The following is an 18137-nucleotide window of genomic DNA, read 5'->3' as shown; positions in this document are numbered from 1 at the left end:
ATAAATAAAATTATTTTCCTTCCATTTGTTGAATGAATTTATAATATTTAGAGGCTCTGACACTTAAACAATGCTAGCATAAGAAGCCATGCTCTTGCGTCCAGCCTCCCTGCTTCACCAGTACACCCCCACGGTAGCCCAAGCGGACCTGAAGCTTGGCATTCTGCGTCTGCAGGGTGGTGTTCTGCTCCTGCAGTGACACAGTCTGTCTCTGAAGTGCCAGAATCTGAGCCTGCAGATTACTGTTCTGGGTCTCAAGTTGCTTCAGTTGTGTTTTCAAGGCTTGCTTCTCCGCCTGCAGTGTAGCATTCTTAATAAAGAAAACATGGCCGTTGAAAAGAAAAGCAACACCAAACGTATTTCTATTACCGGTACTGCAATTTTATGCAATGGGCATGTGTTACCATTATAATCCAAAAAACCTCAACAATCGTAAAAGAGAAAAAACAAAATATTCCCCTTTATCCCAAACTGTAGACATATATTTAACTTATGAAAAAACAGTAACATTAAAACCTTACTTAATATACTACTGTATCTGTGTCCTATGGCCTCATAATATCTTAAAAACCATTTCATTCTACATACATCTATGAACACAAGAAACAGGCATGGAGCTTCTAAACTGCAGAGGAGGGCCCAGGGTACCCAGAATGAGTGGGAGCTATATCCAGCCAAGGGGGGATGCCTTTTTCTAATTTGTCCAAAGGCAAATATAAATAAATATGGTGGCCCCAGGGGTCAGCAACAAAACTAAGTCTTTACAAACACAAATATTTGGAACAGAAGCAAACTAATGGGAATTTTAAAGGGTAATACAATAATATCAATAGAAGTTAAACACATATATGCATACACACACACCGATAAAAAATAAAAAAAAAAAAATTTTTCTTTTTAGCCCAGCAATTCCATTGTCAGCAATACACGATACTATCAACTTGTTTATACATGGATTTTCATTGGAGCCAAACTAGAAAATAACCTTAATGTCCATCAATGTGGGACTTTAAAATAAATCATTATTAAATGAATTTTTAAATAATATCCCCACTATGGAGTAAAGTGCAGTCTTTAAACAAAATAAGATGGATCTGTAACTGCTAAAATGGAGAGATTTCCAAGGTAATATAATTGAAAAATGCAAATAAGAATACTGAAGGTATGATTCCCCAGGTATAAATTTGCAGAAGAAATTTTTCTGAGAAGGTACACAAGAAATTGCTGACAGTAGTTACTTTGGGTGAGGAAATAAGAATCAATGGTGTGAGAGATTAATTTTTGGTTTTATAGCTTGAAGTTTTTAATGAAGTATCTGTAGTACTGGTATGCTAAATTAAAATCATTGATGTTTTAATGAAGTATCTGTATAAATTTTTATGACAGAAAGCAGTAACACCACAATTATTTTACTTGTTAGTAAATACTTGTTAGTTCCTCAAGCTCATTCGTCTTTGAAGGTTTGCTGAATTCATTTGCTTATTGCTTAATGTCAAATATTTTTTGAGCTCACTCAGCAAATAGTTATTAAGTGCCTACTATCAGGTACTAGTCTAGATACCAGAAGTACAGTGGTGAAAAAGAAAAACAAGCTACCTGCTTTTGTGGAGCTTTCTTTCAGCAGGCAAACAATAAATGAATAAAAAATATAATTTAACTATTTGAAAAGTGCTATGAAGAAACTAAATGCGGCAGTGTGACAGTGAATGGTTTAGGTTGGGAACAGCTACGTCACTGGGGGAAGGGATCAAGGAAGAACACCTGCAGGAGACACTGGATATGAGACTTGAATGCTGAGGGAAGCTAACCATGTCCTCCAGGCAGGGGAAGTAAACACAAAGACCCGGAGGTAGGAACAAACAGAAAAAAGACCAGTATTTTACTAGAATTAACTTACTTATGTGCATTGTTTAAAGTGTTTCCCAGATACTAGTAGACAGTCACATTATCCCCAGGTAACAAGAGGGAGCGGGTGGGGCAGTGGTATGGTAAAGGGGACACAGGCAGGGGCAGCGTCCAGAATGATCTCACAGGACACAGCAAAGAAGGTGGACTTTATTCTAACTGATACGGTAAGTCACTGCAGATGTTCAGGAGGGGAATGACACCATCTGGAGTATTTTTTAAAAAGATGACGTAATCTGGCTACCGCAGTGAAAACAGGTTAGAGTGGGCCGGGCCGAGAATGGAAGGAGGGGGGCCAGTTGGGAGGACATTAGGAGTCCAGATGAAAGTCAGACAAGAGTGGGAGCAGGAGAACTGAAGAGAAGTAGATGAGTTTGGGCTCTATCTTCACAACAGAGTTGACAGAGCTTGCTGACAAACTTATATGACAGTGATGGAGAAAAGTACAGTAAGTTATTAGTTCTTCAGTCTTTTTTTATATAACATATTTATATTATGAACAAGTCAACAAAGTATAAAATGAACAAAGCTGAAAAACCAGATTAATTATGTATATATCCAACAATCCTTTATATCTAAACAACTTTAATTCTGCTAAAAATTCTAAAATACTTACATTCCTTTCTACTTCAATGAGTCTGTCTTTAACTTTCAGGAGCTCTCTGGTGGCCTCCTGACTTTCCCGCTCCCATCTGCTGTCCTCGCCAGATGCTGGAGGAGAGCTCTGTACCATCCTTTCTTCATCTTGTCTCTGTTTGAGAGCTTCATAATTTTTTTTCACCTAAAATATTTTTAAAAATATTTTACTGAGGAGAGAAAGACGACCAAGATTATATTTCTCACAATTAATTTAACTCTGCACTGGTCCAGTGAATGTGAGGGATGCTTTACTTAAAAATGTGATAAATAATATGTATAATTACCATTATTATAATGATCACAGTTTGTGCTTTTTAATATGCACATTCTTCCCTCCCAGAAATATTAAACACAGTCTGTTCATGTGCCGTGCTCCTACAACGTATTCTATAATTTCAGCTCCTCTTGTCTGTGATGAAAATAGCCTTAAAGAATAAATTAACTGGACACAGGCATGTTGCTACCTACTAACACTTCTTTTAGAACTATCTACAGCCAATTTTGAAATTTCACAGAGATCCCTATGTAAAGAACAAATAAAAACTTGACATATGTAATAATTTCTAATAAACAGATACCTAAATGAAATTTCAGTATCTATATATATGTCTGCCTCTTTAAGAAGAGTATGTGGCTTGAAATGAGCTATGTTAAGAAATTAATTACTTCTTTATTCATATCTTGAACCACATGTAATTACCGTAATTTATAAGAAGTGAGTAATCCAAGTATCTACCTTATCCAAGGTTTTCTGATGTGATTACAATCAAATTCCAATTTAAGAAAGCCAACTCGAAACTAGCAACTTGTCAACTTGTTCATCTTGTTGTTGCTAGGTGCCATCAAGTCAATTCTGACTCACAGCGACCCTATGTACAACAGAACAAAACACTGTCCGGTCCTGCGCCATCCTCACAATCCTTGCTATGTTTCAGCCCACTGCTGCAGCCACTGTGTCGATCCATCTGATCGAGGGTCTTCCTCTTTTCCACTGACCGTCTACTTTACCAAGCATGATGTCCTTCTCCAGGGACTGGTCCCTCCTGATAACACGTCCAAAGTACGAGATGAAGTCTTGCCATCCTCACTTCTAGGGAATATTTTGGCTGTACTTCTTCCAAGACAGATTTGTTCGTTCTTCTGGCAGTCCATGGTATTGAATATTTTTTGCGAACACCATAATTCAATTCTTCTTTGGTCTTCATCTTATATCACCAAAATTACCACAGTGAATTTAAAATTTCTTTAAGTTTATTATTATTATTGTTCTTACCCTGAATCACTCATTTATCCTAGAATATGTTTACTATAAATTTCTAAATTAACCCAAAACTTTACATTAAAGACAGAAACTTAAAATAGTTCACTTAATGCAAACTTTAAGAAGCCTTATGACTCAAGAATAAACCAATATTGCTACTACTGGGTTAGAAAGTCATAAGGGGAAACTGAAGAATGAAGAAGGCAAGATCGAATGCAATTTAAAATGTAAAGCTTGGCAAGTGATCTTGATTTTCCAGGTATTTTGATGTTCAGTTAAAAAACCTGGAAAATCAAGATCACTTGCCAAGTTTAACATTTTTAATTACATTCTATCTTGACATAATTTCCTGTGTCCTATTTTACATTAATTTTCCACCATTTTAGAAAAATCACTGCTCATCAGTTTTTATTTTTCACCAAAAACTTGTTTTGTCGATTCTAAAATTTAACAGATAGAAATGAAATTCCACAGTATGTAATCTTATCTTTTTTTTTTTCCTTCTTCTTCTTAGTATATGTCTAAGCTTTATCCAAGTTGCTGAGTATGTTAGTAGTTTATTCTCTTTTATTGGTGAGTAGCATTCCATTATATGGACTTACCAAAATTTCTTTACTCAACTGCCAACTAGTGGCCACTGTGTCGTTTTTAGTTTTTATTATGAATAAAGCTGTTGTAAAAATCCATTCATGTCCGTTTTCATTTGCCTGGGTGAATATCTACATGCAGAATTGTCGGGTCGTGGCTAGGTATATGTGTAACTTCATGAGGAAAGGCCACAGCACTTCCTAAATTGTTAAAAACGCTCCATCAGCACAGTATGAGAGTTCCAGGTGTTCCCAGTTCTCACCAGTGTTTGGTCAGTGTTTCCACGCAAATTTTAGAATCAGCTTTTCCATTTATGTTGTTGTTGTTAGGTGCCATCAAGTCAATTTTGTCTCATGGCGACCCACGTGACAGAGTAGAACTGCTCCACAGGGTATTCATGGCTGTAATCTTTATGGAAGTAGATCACCAGGTCTGTTCTCTCATTGAGTTTGAACTGCCCTTTCAGTTAGTGGCCAAGTGATTAGCCATTATGCCACCAAGGCTCTTTTGCTTATGTATATAAACCAAAACAAAAAGCCCATTACCGTTGATTCCAACTTACAGCAACCCTAAAGGACAGAGCAGAGCTGCCCCATAGGGTTTCCAAGGAGTGGCTGGTGGATGTGAACTGCTGACCTTTTGGTTAGCAACCGAGCTCTTAACCACTGCACCACCAGGGTTCCATATATATATATATATATATATACACACACATAATTTTATATATATGCTAAAATATAAATAAACTTTCTTGGGATTTTGGTTGGGATTAAGTTGAATCATTAATTTGGGGGAATTGCCATCTTAACAATACTGAATCTTCTGATTCATGAACATAGTATTTCTCTCCATCTACCATATTCTTTAGCTGTTCCCAGTATTGAGTTCTCGTACATGTTTCCTTAAGTTCATCCCTAAATATTTCATGTTATCTTATGGAATTGTAAATTATATTTTTCTTCTGAATTTCATTTCCTAACTGTTCACTGTTATATGATTTTTATATATTGGGCTTTATCCTGTGAACTTAATAAAATTCACTGTAGCTGTAGAGGTTTTTCTATAAATTCCACAGTTTTCTATGAAGGTAATCATGTCATAGGTGAATGAAGACTTTTTACTTCTTTTATTTCTTTTTCTTCATCTCACTGCTAGGGTATTTAATAGCAGTATTGAGGGCAACATTCTTGCTTTGCTCTTGATCCAATGTGGAAAGTGACCGGTCTTCTGCCTTTCAGAACGGTGCTGTCTGTAGGCTGTTCACAGAAGCCCTGTATCTGGTTGGCGAAGTTCCTTAATAGACCTAGTTCACTGAGCTTTTATCTTGGATGGGCGCTGAATTTTCTGCATCAACTGATATATCCATATTGTTTTCTTCTTTTAAGGTTTCACTACACTGGTTTTCAAATGTAAAACCATCTTGCACTCCTGGAAAAAAATCCCACTTTGTCATGAAGTATTATTATTATTTTTTTATGTATTGCTGGATTTGATAGGCTAATTTTTTAAAATGATTTCTGAGCCTATGTGTATGGAATATTGGTCATAGTTTTCTTGTCTTCGTTGGTTTTGGTATGTTTGCCCCATCAAATGAATTTGGGAAGTGTAGCCTGCTCTTCTATTTTCTAAAATAGTGTCAGACTGGTATTATTTCTTCCTTAAATATATGATAGAATTTACCAGTAAAATCACCTAGGCCTAGATTTTTCTTTATAAGAAGGTTTTTCATTATGAATTCAATTTCTTTAAAAGATACAGAGCTATTCAAATTTTTAAGTCTTTTTGTGTCAGTTTTAGTCATTTGTGTCTGTTCCTTTATTATTCTTTTACTGTCTGTAGTGATATTCTCTCACACGTTCCTGGTATTAGATAGATTAGCTTTCTCTTTCTTATTCAGCTTGGCTGTTGTTAGTTGAGATCGAGTTGATTCTGACTCGTGGTGACGTCATGTGTGCAGAGTAGAACTGCTCCATAGGGTTTTCAAGCTGTGACCTTCTGAAGCAGATCTCCTGCCCTGTCTTCCGAGGTGCCTCTGCATAGGTTTGAACTGCCAACCTTTCAGCTAGTAGTTGAGCTCTTAACCATTTGCATCAACCTGGCTAGGGATTTATAAATTTTATTAATTTTTGTCAAAGAAGCAACTTCACATTTCACCTATTTTCTCTATTGTTTGCTATTTCATTAATTTCTACTTGTATCTTTATTATTCTTTCTCTTTACTTAGGGGACTTAAATCCTTTTCACTTATTGAGGCTTGTTCAATGACCCAGAATATGATCTAGCTAGATAAATGTTCTGTGTGCATTTGAAAAGCATGTATAGTTTACAATTGTTTGGTGGAGTGTTCACAAAACGTCAGGTAGGTCCAGTTGGTTGGTGGTGTTATCAAGTCATCTGTATCCTTATTGGTTTTCTTTCTACTTGTTTTACTAATTATTGAGAGAGTGGTATTGAACCCTCTAACTGTAATTGTGGATTTGCCTGTTTCTCCTTGCAGTTACTTTATGTAATTTGAAGTTCTTCTATCAGATGCACAAGCATTTAACACAGTTATGTCCTCTTGATGAAATCTACTATCAGATGCACAAGCATTTAACACTGTTATGTCCACCTGATGAAATGAACTCTTTGTAATTGTGAAATGAGCCTCCTTAACCCTGGTAATATTCGTTGATCTAAAATCTACTTTGATATTACAATAGCCATTTCAGCTTTCTTTGGATCAGTGCTAGTGTAATGTACCACTTTTCATCAAGGCTTCTTCTAGGTAGCATAGAGGCGGATCTTGCTTTTTACCTATTAATCTCTGCCTTTTAACTAGGGTATTTATAAATTTAGACCTTTAAAATTTAAAGGGGTTATTGATATGGTCTGCATTAAAACTAGCAAGAGTATGTATTTGTCCAATCTGTACCACACTTTGTTCTCCATTTCTTCTTTTCCTGCTTTCTTTTATTTTTTACAATTCCATTTTATCTTTTTTGTTGGCATATTAGCTGTAACTCTTTGTCATGGTATTTTAATGATTACTTTAGGTCTTATGCTATTCATATTTAACTTTTTCCATTCTATCTTCAAGTGATATACCTCTTTGTCTATAGTATAAAAACCTCACAACAGCATAACTCCAGTCTAATACATGTTTATGATAGGAGGCTAGTCCATTAACACTTATATACCACAATCGCCGAAAGCAGTTATGGAATTTTAAATCTCCACCTTTTAGACTTCGAACACATGTACACCAGCCTATACTCAAACCCACATATTTTCTGACTGAGTAGCTTCAAGAAGTTGACTCTTGAAGACATAAAGCAGACTTACAAGGACAGAGAAGCAGATTAATTCAATTTGGCACCAAGTTTCACTTTACTTTTTGGATAATTCCTTTATTTGTGTTAACTAAACAAAGCTCTTAAATTTTCTCTGCAACAATGGCAATGCCTGTTACAAATACCAGCAAAGACGGTACAGGTAAAGGGTAAATAAAACCTTTTCCTTTTCCACATGAAGTTCATCTTTAGTTAACTGTTCCTGTAGAAACTTGATAAAATTGGAATGTTCTATGTTATTAGGCAATATTGTTTTTGGAAAAACAATCCCTGATGAGTAAATTATATTTGGACTAGAAGAACTATAAACACCTAATAGGAAGCCACATCTTTGAGCATCCCTGAATGCAGCAACACTTAAACGCCTCTTCTGGAGAGCTTAATCCTACGCCTTTGGAGCTGCTGCCGGAGACACTGCTGTAGGGCCTGAGGTCTCAAGGCCAGGCAGGTCCTGTACAGCCAAAGTGAGCTTTACATTCTTGCAGCTGAAATAACCTGGTAGGACGACAGCTCTCAGACAACTGTGTGGGGGTGGATGCCTGACATTGTCCGGCTACCTACTTGTATACACTGTAGTATTCTGAATACAATGGTTCTAAATGTGGTCTATAGTAATCTTGTCAGTCAGACTGTACAGTTACCTTGAGACCACTCCTGGAGGCACCGCAGGGATGGAAAAAGGGAGAGTGACCCACAACGTGACTCTACCACATCTACTACCTACTGATGCTCTGGCATGACCAAGTCCCTCCAACTCCACCTCACTCACTCATGGAAAACAGAGGTGACTGTAACTGCCTTGCTTGCTTCACTGGATAATTCCAAATATCCAGACCTAGAAAAGACCTAAAATTTATGAGGCACCCAGGTGTTTTGTACACCACACATACGATCATGGACTTTAGTTGGTAGCCTCACACCCATACCTTTGCCTATCAAAATTTTACCTGGGTTCTCAATAAAAGGAGAGTGCCAAAGTGAGGTGTTATTATCACATTGAGAGCTTTTCCCAGTGAACTAAGTTTGCCTCTCCCTCCAGTCTGCCCCCCAATTCTGATGTGCTCTACTCTGGAATACTGTACACATATGTGAAATAGGACGGAATATAGTACATTCATGTGACAAAGAACATGTTTAAGAATGCCTTCAATTTTATAGAAGATATACACTAAATATTAATAAAACAATGTTTGCATTTTTATTTCACACTTTATATTTTAAATAAATAGATAATTCAAATTCTTTCCAAGAAAGTCACTTACTGTTTTAAGCTCTTGGCGCAACTGCTGGTTGTAATTTGTAGATTCTTCTAATCGAGCTTCTAAAGCAGCAATTTTTTCTTCTTTTATTTCAAGAGACTTCTTTAGAGTAGATTCTAATTTCGATTCCAAAAGTTTGTACCTACTATCCAGGTATAAAAGTAATATAGTTCATCACTGGAGGTCAGAAAATTGTTTTTAAAGGTAATTTATGACCATAGATTCTGATGTCATTAATAGTTCTTATAAAATTCTTTTCTTTTTTTTTTTTTTTTTAAAGAGGTGAGTAAAGTTACCCTCCTCTCCCTGTCTTCCTTTAAAACTATTCCTCGTCATGAAGTGACAAAAACCACTCAGTAAGCTGAGCTCTAGATCACAGCCTGGGCTGTCAGAAGGGACAGTTGATGCTCAAAACCAGACATCTGGAAGAGCTAAGTCCCCGACTATTCCTTTTAGTTTTACAAGACTAGAATCTATACAAAGAGGAAGAGGATAGAGTCAGCATACAATCAAGCATTTGCCCATGATGTAATGTGTATTTATACAAGGACACATACCTAGCTAAGACTTAAAGCCTGCTAACACTACATGTCATCAGGGTTGCAGAACATTCAGGAAAGACAGTGATATAGGGTCGCTAGGAGTCGGAATTGACTTGACAGCGCTGGTCTTTTTGGGGGGTTTTAGTGATACACTCTAGACACAGGATACTGGTGACAGTGTGGGAAGAGGCAGACAGATGTGACTGCCAATTTTCTAGTTATCTTTTTGAATGGTGGATTCATGAAAAACTATAGTATTAATTAAACTTTTTTTTTTAAAAAAGAGCTGTACATGGACCCAATTTCAGAAAGTATTATAAACCAGGGACAAAACTCATTATTAAATATTTGTGAAATAAATGAATTGCATCTTGCCTAGACTATCACAAAAGCTTCCTTACTGGTCGCTGTGCCTCCAAGTTCACTCCTTTGCCAATTCATCTTTTATGTCACTCTAAGAATTGCTCAAACATACTTTTGTGTTTTGTTTTCGGGTGGGGGTGAAAATACACACAACAAAACATATACTCGTTCAACAGTTTTTACATGTGGAGTTCAATGACAAAAGTTACACACTTCACACCAGGTCACCAATTCCGCTACCTCTACTCGTACTGTTTCATCGCCATCAACTCAGACTCCAGCCCTTGAAGCTCTCATCTGTGCTTACTGTTGTCAATTTGATCTCATGGAGATAATTCCTTACAACAGCACAGTGCTCACGGCAAATATTCTTTATTAATTGAGCCAAACTGTTGTTACGTTTAAAAATGACTTCATGGGATAGTTTCATTTCAAGGTTTAAAAATTGTTTCAAGGCAACAGATTTGTAAGTTTTGTGCTTTTCTCTGCACGGAGTATCTTTCCCCATTATTTCCACCTAGCAAACTTCTATCATTCTTGTAGATTCAACTGAAGTATTATCACTTCTGTGATGCTTGGTGATCAGCAGACAGTAAAAGCTCAAAATAAGGTCTGGGAAGAAGTGCCAATAGCTTTCAGGGCCCAATGGGAGCTGCGAAATTTATAACAAAATTTTACAACAAAAGTTTTTATACTTTTTATAACAAATAGAGCAGATACATGGTTTACTCTTTTTTTTTTTTTTTTTGGCCAAGAACACATAGCAGAGTGTCTTAGATGTAGCACATAATAAATCTGTTTGAATAAAGTGATGCAACTGGTGGATGTGAACTGCCGGCCTTTGGGTTAGCAGCCATTGCTTGCCATAGCTATTAACCACTGAGCCACCAGGGTCAACTACATTAGCACCTATCTGTTTAACTCAAAAATATTTCTTTATGAAATTATCTGTAAAATTATTTCAATTACCGTTACTTGACTTAAACTGAAGGCTACAAAAAAAGCCTCAAATTACTTTTCTTTGTTATTGTAGACCTGGCTATGAAAAGTATCAATCTATTATGTTTATTTTTAATATTCTCAAAATTAAGAAACAAATTCCATATAATCAATATTTTTTCTATACATTCATTTAATACAGAATATAAACACTTATTACAACAGCAACAATGGGTATATGATAGAATACAATTTGTATAATTAAAAAATTCCAGTACTTAAAATCTAGTCTACATAAAACAACACACTTATCAATACACAGCTTCTATTCTAGCCAGAACCACACAACTTCTATTCTAGCCAGAACCACACAACTTCTATTCTAGCCAGAACCACGTGGCAGACTGGATTCTAAATACTGGACTACTTGAAAATCAGATTAACTCTCATAGACTTACCATGGGAGAAGAGAAATTTTCTTAAAACCTCTACTGAACATCTTCAAAATAAAGGGTATATAGGCTAATTTTTCATCTTGTTTTTCAGACATTAGTTTTCCACATTATTTTCATATCTTAATTGCTTCTCAGTGTATTTTCCTTTGCTTTACACTTTCCCTCCACTCCTCTTTACGTCCACATTTTGGCACACGAAAGAACTGAGGCATTTAAGCACGTGATTCAAAAGAAAAATAACTTTTGCTTAAACTGACTGTGCATTTCACAAAGGGTGAGAGGTTATTTGTTGTTAAAATCTTATTTTATTTTCACAGATAATTATACCTTCCAAACTTCTACTACCTGGGTGGCATTCTCTTTTCCTATTTGAAACATTTTAGTGTTTTTTTCTTTTCCTTGTATGGATATTTTGTTTAATTTATTTACTTACATATTTATGCTTATCTGATTCCTTACATTCTTCTTACAGAACTTTCTCCCAAGGAAGAAAGGGACCAGAAACAAGGGTAAAATACACAGGTGTTTTCTACGGCTAGTACAGGAAACAACAACAAAAAAGGTGAACATTTGTCAGATTTAATACCCACCTGTCATCAGTGCTCTGCTCATCATGTAAGAGTCGCTCTTTATTTAACCCTATCTTTTCAAGCTCATGAGTTAATTTTTCAAGATCATTGTTCATTTGTTGAGTCTTCAATTTTTCACTCACCAAATCCTTATTTTAAAAGAAGTGCAAAAGTCAAGTAAATGTAAAAAAATATATAAAACATCTAAGAAATCAGCCAAGATTTTAACAACTACCGTTTAGGAGTACATATAACTCAAACCAGGAAAGACACAAATGTTCTTAAACCTTTCCTTTATCATTCAAATGTAGTTAAGCAACAAAGTTATAACCTAGTTAAACAGATTTTTTTTCCTTCAATACTTTCTTTTAGCCCTAATGTTAAAACTAAAAGGAGAAACTCTCTTTACTTGTGAACACACATCTTGGGTCTGGAAACAGGGATGGACGGACAGATGGACACCCACACAGACACACACCCCAATTTACCCTTGAATAATGAGCTGGAACTTTAATTCCTCTCATGAACACATGTCGGTCACAACACTTCTTCCTACCAGACAAAAACACACACATGGACACACATACACCCACACCCACGGACACACCCAACACACACCCACACCCATGGACACACCCACATACAGACATACATACACCCACAGACACACCCACACACATGCACATAGACACACCCACACACGGATACACATACACCCACACCCACGGACACACCCACACACAGACACACACACACTCACCCCAATTTACCTTTGAATAATGAGCTAGAGCTTTAATTCTTCTCACGTAACACGTTGGTCACAACACTTCTTCCTACTAGACACAGGCACACCCACACACAGACACACCCACCCCACCCCCACATCCCCACCATTTACCCTTGAATAATGAGCTGGAGCTTTAATTCCTCTCATAAACACATGTCGGTCCTACCACAAGCCCCCTTTCCTCCCAGTGGAAAAGGCCTAAGATACTGATCTGAAGAACTAGGGGATGTTCTTAGAAGTTCAGGCATACAGCAACAGAAAGAAAAAATGAGTGGCTGATGGTCCTTCATCCTTGGTTGGCAAAACGGTTAAGTGCTCAGCTGCTAATCAAAAGATCAGCAGTTCAAACTCACCTAGAGGCACCTCGGAAGAAAGGTCACAGTAACCTGCAACTCATGGGGTCACCATGAGTCTGGACTGACTCGGGGGAAAGTGTGTGGTTTTGGTTGCTTTGGCATGAACCTCCAGCGGAAATGCAGACTGCCCAATATGACTTGCCCCCAGAAAGCTGATACTTTTTTTTTTTAATCACATACATATAGCATAAAAAACCAAAACCAAACCAACTGTCGTCAAGTTGATTCCAAGTAACAGAGACCCTCCAGGACAGGGTAGAACTGCCCCATAGGGTTTCCAAGGCTGTCAATCTTTATGGAAGCAGACGGCCACATATTTCTCCTGCAGAGCAGCTGGTGGGTTCCAATGGCCAATCTTTAGGTTAGCAGCCAAATGCTAACCACTGCATCACCAGGGCTCCAACAGTACAGCATAGGGGATGGCAAAAAAGAGCCCAGCATGCTATCTTCTGACTGGCACCGGCCATGTTCCACAGCACACAGTGTCAATCTACCCCTGTAAGTTTAAGAATTCAATACATACATCCCAGTAGGCACTATCAATTGTTCAGTGTTGACCTCTAGAATGAACTGGATCTGCCATCCCTCTGACATACAGGTCAAATTCACGGGCTCTGGAGTCTAAAAGATCTGGGTTTGAAATCAGCAGTCACACTCTGCCATTTATTAGCTGTGTGATCCTGGGCAAGTTACTTAATGTCTCTGAACCTCAGTATTCTAATTGGAAGAGTAGGAATAATACCTACAAAGAGTTGGTTGTGAAAATAATATATGTATTTATAAACATAACTTATATGAAGCCCTTTGCCTAGTACCTGGCACATGGTTAGCATTCAATGAATAGTGGCTATCATGCTTCCTATTATACTTAGTATTCAGTAAGAGTCTTGCTCAAATATTTTAATACCATTTTGAAATAAAAATTAAAAATTATAATGTAGTCAGATATCACACAGGAAACTTATTACAATTTTTTAAAAATATGCTTATTAGTAGGAAACTTAAAAACTTCCTATTTCTAATTCCAATTTCCTAAACTGTAAGATGATGCCAATTACTGATGGGTTCCAATAAAACTTTCATTTAAAAATATGAAAAATATTTTCCTTAAATTTCACTAAATGTATTTACCTCACGTAACGTAACCAAAGTTTTTATATCAATAGTTGCTCTCTTCACAAGCTCCTTATTTTCTTTCTCTAATTCTTTCAGGCGAACACAGGATTCTTTGTATATGCCAATTTCTTTGAACAGTGTTTTGTTTTCTTTTTCCAAGTTTCCAATTTTCACATTATTTTCCTCTAACGTGGTATCCTTTATTTCTGCTTGTTGCCGGAGTCTCTTATTTTCCTTCTCCAGTTGCTTCTTATCTTTTTCCAGTTGAGAAGTCTCTTGCTCTAATGATTTATTTTCTTTTTCTAGCTGTTCCAGTCTTTTGCTAGATATTTTTAACTCTTCCAGATTTTTCTGCAGTGTTTGATTTTCCATTTCTAAGTCTTGTAGTTCACTCTCTAATTGCTGAATTTTTTTATTGCTGTTCTCTAGAGCTTTCTGTAGCCTTTGATTTTCCGTATCTAAACCCTGGTAGCTAACTTCTAAGCGTTCTGTTTTCTTGAATGATGCTTTCATGAGCTCTAAGCCCTTCTTCAGTTGCTCTTTTTCGCTTTCCAGTTCTTTATTCTCTAACTGTAGCTGGGCCATTTTCATGCTCGCACCCTTCAAGGATTCCACGTTCCTTCGTAGCTCTAAGTTCTCCTCATCAAGTTGGGAATTCTCTTTTTCTAGGGATTCTAACTGAAATGTAAGGTTTTTAAAGCTATCCAATGTTTTTTTTAATTTTCTATTTTCTCTTTCTAGCTCTGAATTTTCTTGTTCTAAGGCCTCAATTTTTTCACAAGTGATTTTTAAATTAGTTATCTTTTTCTGTAACAATTCGTTTTCTTTTTCAAGATGCTGCAATTCATTCTCAAGTTCTTCTGATCGTTCTCCTTTTTCTTTATAATGCTCCAATTCTTTTCTAATTTGTCTTTTTTCAAATTCAATCTTGCTAAGCTTGCTACTTGTTTCTTTGATAGATTCATGGAGAATCTTGTTTTCTTTTTCGACGTCTTTCACCCTCGCTTCAGCGCTGATCTGGGACCGTTGCCGTAGGGAAGACACGGTCTGATTCAGATGCTCGTTTTCCTGTTCTAATATTTTAATCTAACTCAAAAAAGAGAAAGAGAAAATTAAAAACCGTTAACTGAGTAAAAATTAAATATTTTAAATTACACAGTTTTCCCCTTCAAAAACTAACAGGTAAGGCAGAATATAAGAGTGCTATATCATGTTTATTTCACTTTTAATTCTGTCAAATATTTACTGAGATACCACTGTGTACATATATGGCCAGGATGTGATGTCTCAGGGAGTTCACAATCTGAAGAAATGGTTACAGGAGGCACATTTAATATTAAGCAAAAGTCTTTTGATTACTTAGTTACATGCTTCAAATTCAAATATGAATAGAGGTAAAACACACACACCCTTAAGGAGATAAGCTTTTACTTTCATTAATCTCTGCAATGCCTATACAGAGTGGGTGCTCAGTAAAAATTTGCTATATTACATATGTGTATGTGTGTCTGTCTATTCATTCTGAAAAAGAATTCTAATTAGGAAACCTCAAAATAACAAAATTACCTAGTACATTTGAGAACTAACCCAATTTATTGTGTGAGCTAACATAATGGTTTTCAAAATTTATTGTATGAAACAATCCCCCAAGAAGCTTGTAAAAGTAGATTCATGCTTAGTTAGCTCCGGAAGTTTTATTCTGTAGGCCTAGAGAAACTGGTGTTTTTACCAGCACCCTGAGAGGTGGCTGATATACATGCTCTGAGGACTCATACAGCCTTGGAAGGCCTATGGGGCAGTTCTACTCTGTCCTACAGGGTTGCTATGAGTGAGAAACGACTCCACAGCAGAGGGTTTTTTTTTTTTTTTGGGGGGGGGGCGGGGGGTTTGAGGACTAATTACTAAGTAATATAACATAAATAAACAATTTTACTTCTAAAAAATAAAAATGAAGAAATGGAAAGTCACCCAATACATCCAGTTTTCAGTTTCTCAATCATCAAATGAGAATGACTCATAAAAACCTGAAAGCAAATTCGAGAGTATGTAAGATGAATACTGGCCTTCAGCTTTTCTAAAATACATGGGAGAGAAAATGAGGTAAAAATGCTGTAAGAACCAAAAACAAACTCGTTCCAGTCTAGTCAATTCCGACTCATAGCATAACCACAGGACAGAGAAGAACTGCCCCCCAGGGTTTCTAAGGAGCACCTGGTGGATCTGAACTGCTGATCTTTTGGTTAACTGCTGAGCTCTTAACCACTGCGTCACCAGGGCTCCAAAACGGCTACAAAAAAATCTAAAATATTTTGCTTTCATGTTATATAAACATTTCGTCTACGTAAAAGTTTAAAATAACATTTGTAAATAAAATTTAAAATGCATATTTTGCTTAATTAATAAGAAATTACAAACCTGTCTCTCTGAATTTTCTCTAAGTGTTTCTACTGTTTTTTCAAGCTGAGCTTTCTCCTTCATTAGATCCTTGCTTAAATTCTGACAATTCTGAAGACTCTGCTTTTCTTGAATAATCTCATTTTCAAGAATTTCAACCTAGAGAAAATCAAATCACAAAAAACAAGATTTCATTAAATATTTTACAACAGTGGAAACGTGTCAAAACAAAGAATATCACTGAATAAGGAAAAATATAGTTTTAATACCCAAATGGTAAATTGGAGAAATTGAAACATAGTGACCAAGTGTTTGGTGTTTTTAAGGAATTATTAATTTTTTCGGTGTGATAATGTCACTGTTCTTGTTTTTCAGAGACACACACTGAAGTACTCTAGGTGAAATGAAAACATGCCTAGGACTTGCTTTAAAACCACCCAGTGGTGCTGGGGACGGCCGGCAGGAGGAGAAATAAGATTAACTGTAAATTGTTAATTGTTGAAGCTGAGTAATTAATGAACACACAGGGGTTCATTCTTTTCCACATTTATGTATGTTCGAAATTTTCCATAATAAGTTAAAACTATATTGAGGGCACATCAAAATGCTGAAATGTAAATGTTCTACCACAGTGCTATTTAAACTGTTAAACATATATTTTTAAACATAATATTAAATACTAAATTTTTATTTACCTTTTTATTTAGCCTTTGATTTTCCTTTTCAATTTTCAGGATTTTGGAAGCGTTGCCTTCTACAGAATCCATAGTACTCCGAAGCTCTTCTACAGTTTTTGCCAAGCTCTGGTTTTCCATCTCCAACTTCAATAACCTACTTGATGTCAACTCATTCACCTCGTGGCCCAAGGATTTCTGTGGTGCTATGATATTGAAAAATACGCCATTGGTAAAACCCCGTATACTCTTTACTATTTAGAACACTGTGTGTAAACACACCTGTGTCACCTAGTCTTCAACTTCATAAAAAACTAATAAAGTTATATGAGATAGACACAATGAAAAAAAATAACAGGTGAAAGAAAGTTATATCTGCAATTTTAATGGATCCATACACAATCTAGCTCAAAGCACAAAATTTAAACTGAAGAGACCAGAGTTCCAGTCCAAGTTTCAGGAGAAATGAACTTGGCAACACCCAACTCACTTCCACCTCAACGAGGCTTAGGCTACTTGTATAAAATATAATGGTGACAGTCCTGTGTATCTCACCGAGTCATTGTGTGAATCAAATAAGAACTATAAAGCGTATTCCATGCCACAACTTGAAAAGATTAAAGGAAGGCAGTTTGAGGGAAAAAAATTCTGGTGTGAGTCCGAGAACGGTGAGCTAGTATCCACTAGCCATGCTGAAGAAGACTGCTTCTTGTAAATGAAGAATCCGTGCTCCAGCCCAAAGTGCAACACCTACTCCATACTGCCATGGGACATCACTTTTTCTGAGTAGATTTCAGCATTACATTTTTAAACACGAAAACTTGATTTCCAGCTCTGTAAATAATGCTGAGTTACAGTAAGCCAAAATTAATTTTTTAATAACCCTTTTTTTATCATATACTCATTAAAAAATCTGATGATATAAAAATATTAGTACTTCGATTGAAATATACCTAGA

The 18137-nt window shown here is 36.3% G+C and overlaps 1 protein-coding gene across 24 annotated transcripts in view; it reads right to left on the bottom strand.

The window, feature by feature from the left end:
• CCDC88A (coiled-coil domain containing 88A) overlaps nt 1–18137 on the bottom strand; it is a 134557-nt gene that overhangs the window by 35418 nt on the left and 81002 nt on the right. For 21 of the 24 annotated variants that reach the window (XR_010319468.1, XR_010319467.1, XM_064277051.1 and 18 more), the window contains 7 exons: nt 17201–17385; nt 16527–16664; nt 14127–15197; nt 11874–12001; nt 8988–9129; nt 2522–2686; nt 149–310 (listed from right to left, as the gene is read on the bottom strand). Coding sequence is in view for 22 of the 24 variants with exons in the window: in XM_064277051.1 (XP_064133121.1) it covers nt 149–310; nt 2522–2686; nt 8988–9129; nt 11874–12001; nt 14127–15197; nt 16527–16664; nt 17201–17385 (1991 nt within the window). In the remaining 2 variants the exon portion in view is untranslated. The remainder of the gene's footprint in view (nt 1–148; nt 311–2521; nt 2687–8987; nt 9130–11873; nt 12002–14126; nt 15198–16526; nt 16665–17200; nt 17386–18137) is intronic. The other 3 variants (XM_064277046.1, XM_023557205.2, XM_023557209.2) reach the window with 1 other exon arrangement.

Source organism: Loxodonta africana, chromosome 26 (assembly GCF_030014295.1).
Source record: "Loxodonta africana isolate mLoxAfr1 chromosome 26, mLoxAfr1.hap2, whole genome shotgun sequence".
Lineage (NCBI taxonomy): Eukaryota > Metazoa > Chordata > Mammalia > Proboscidea > Elephantidae > Loxodonta > Loxodonta africana.
The sequence above is the reverse complement of the archived record's forward strand: the minus strand, read 5'-3'. Positions and strand labels throughout refer to the sequence as shown.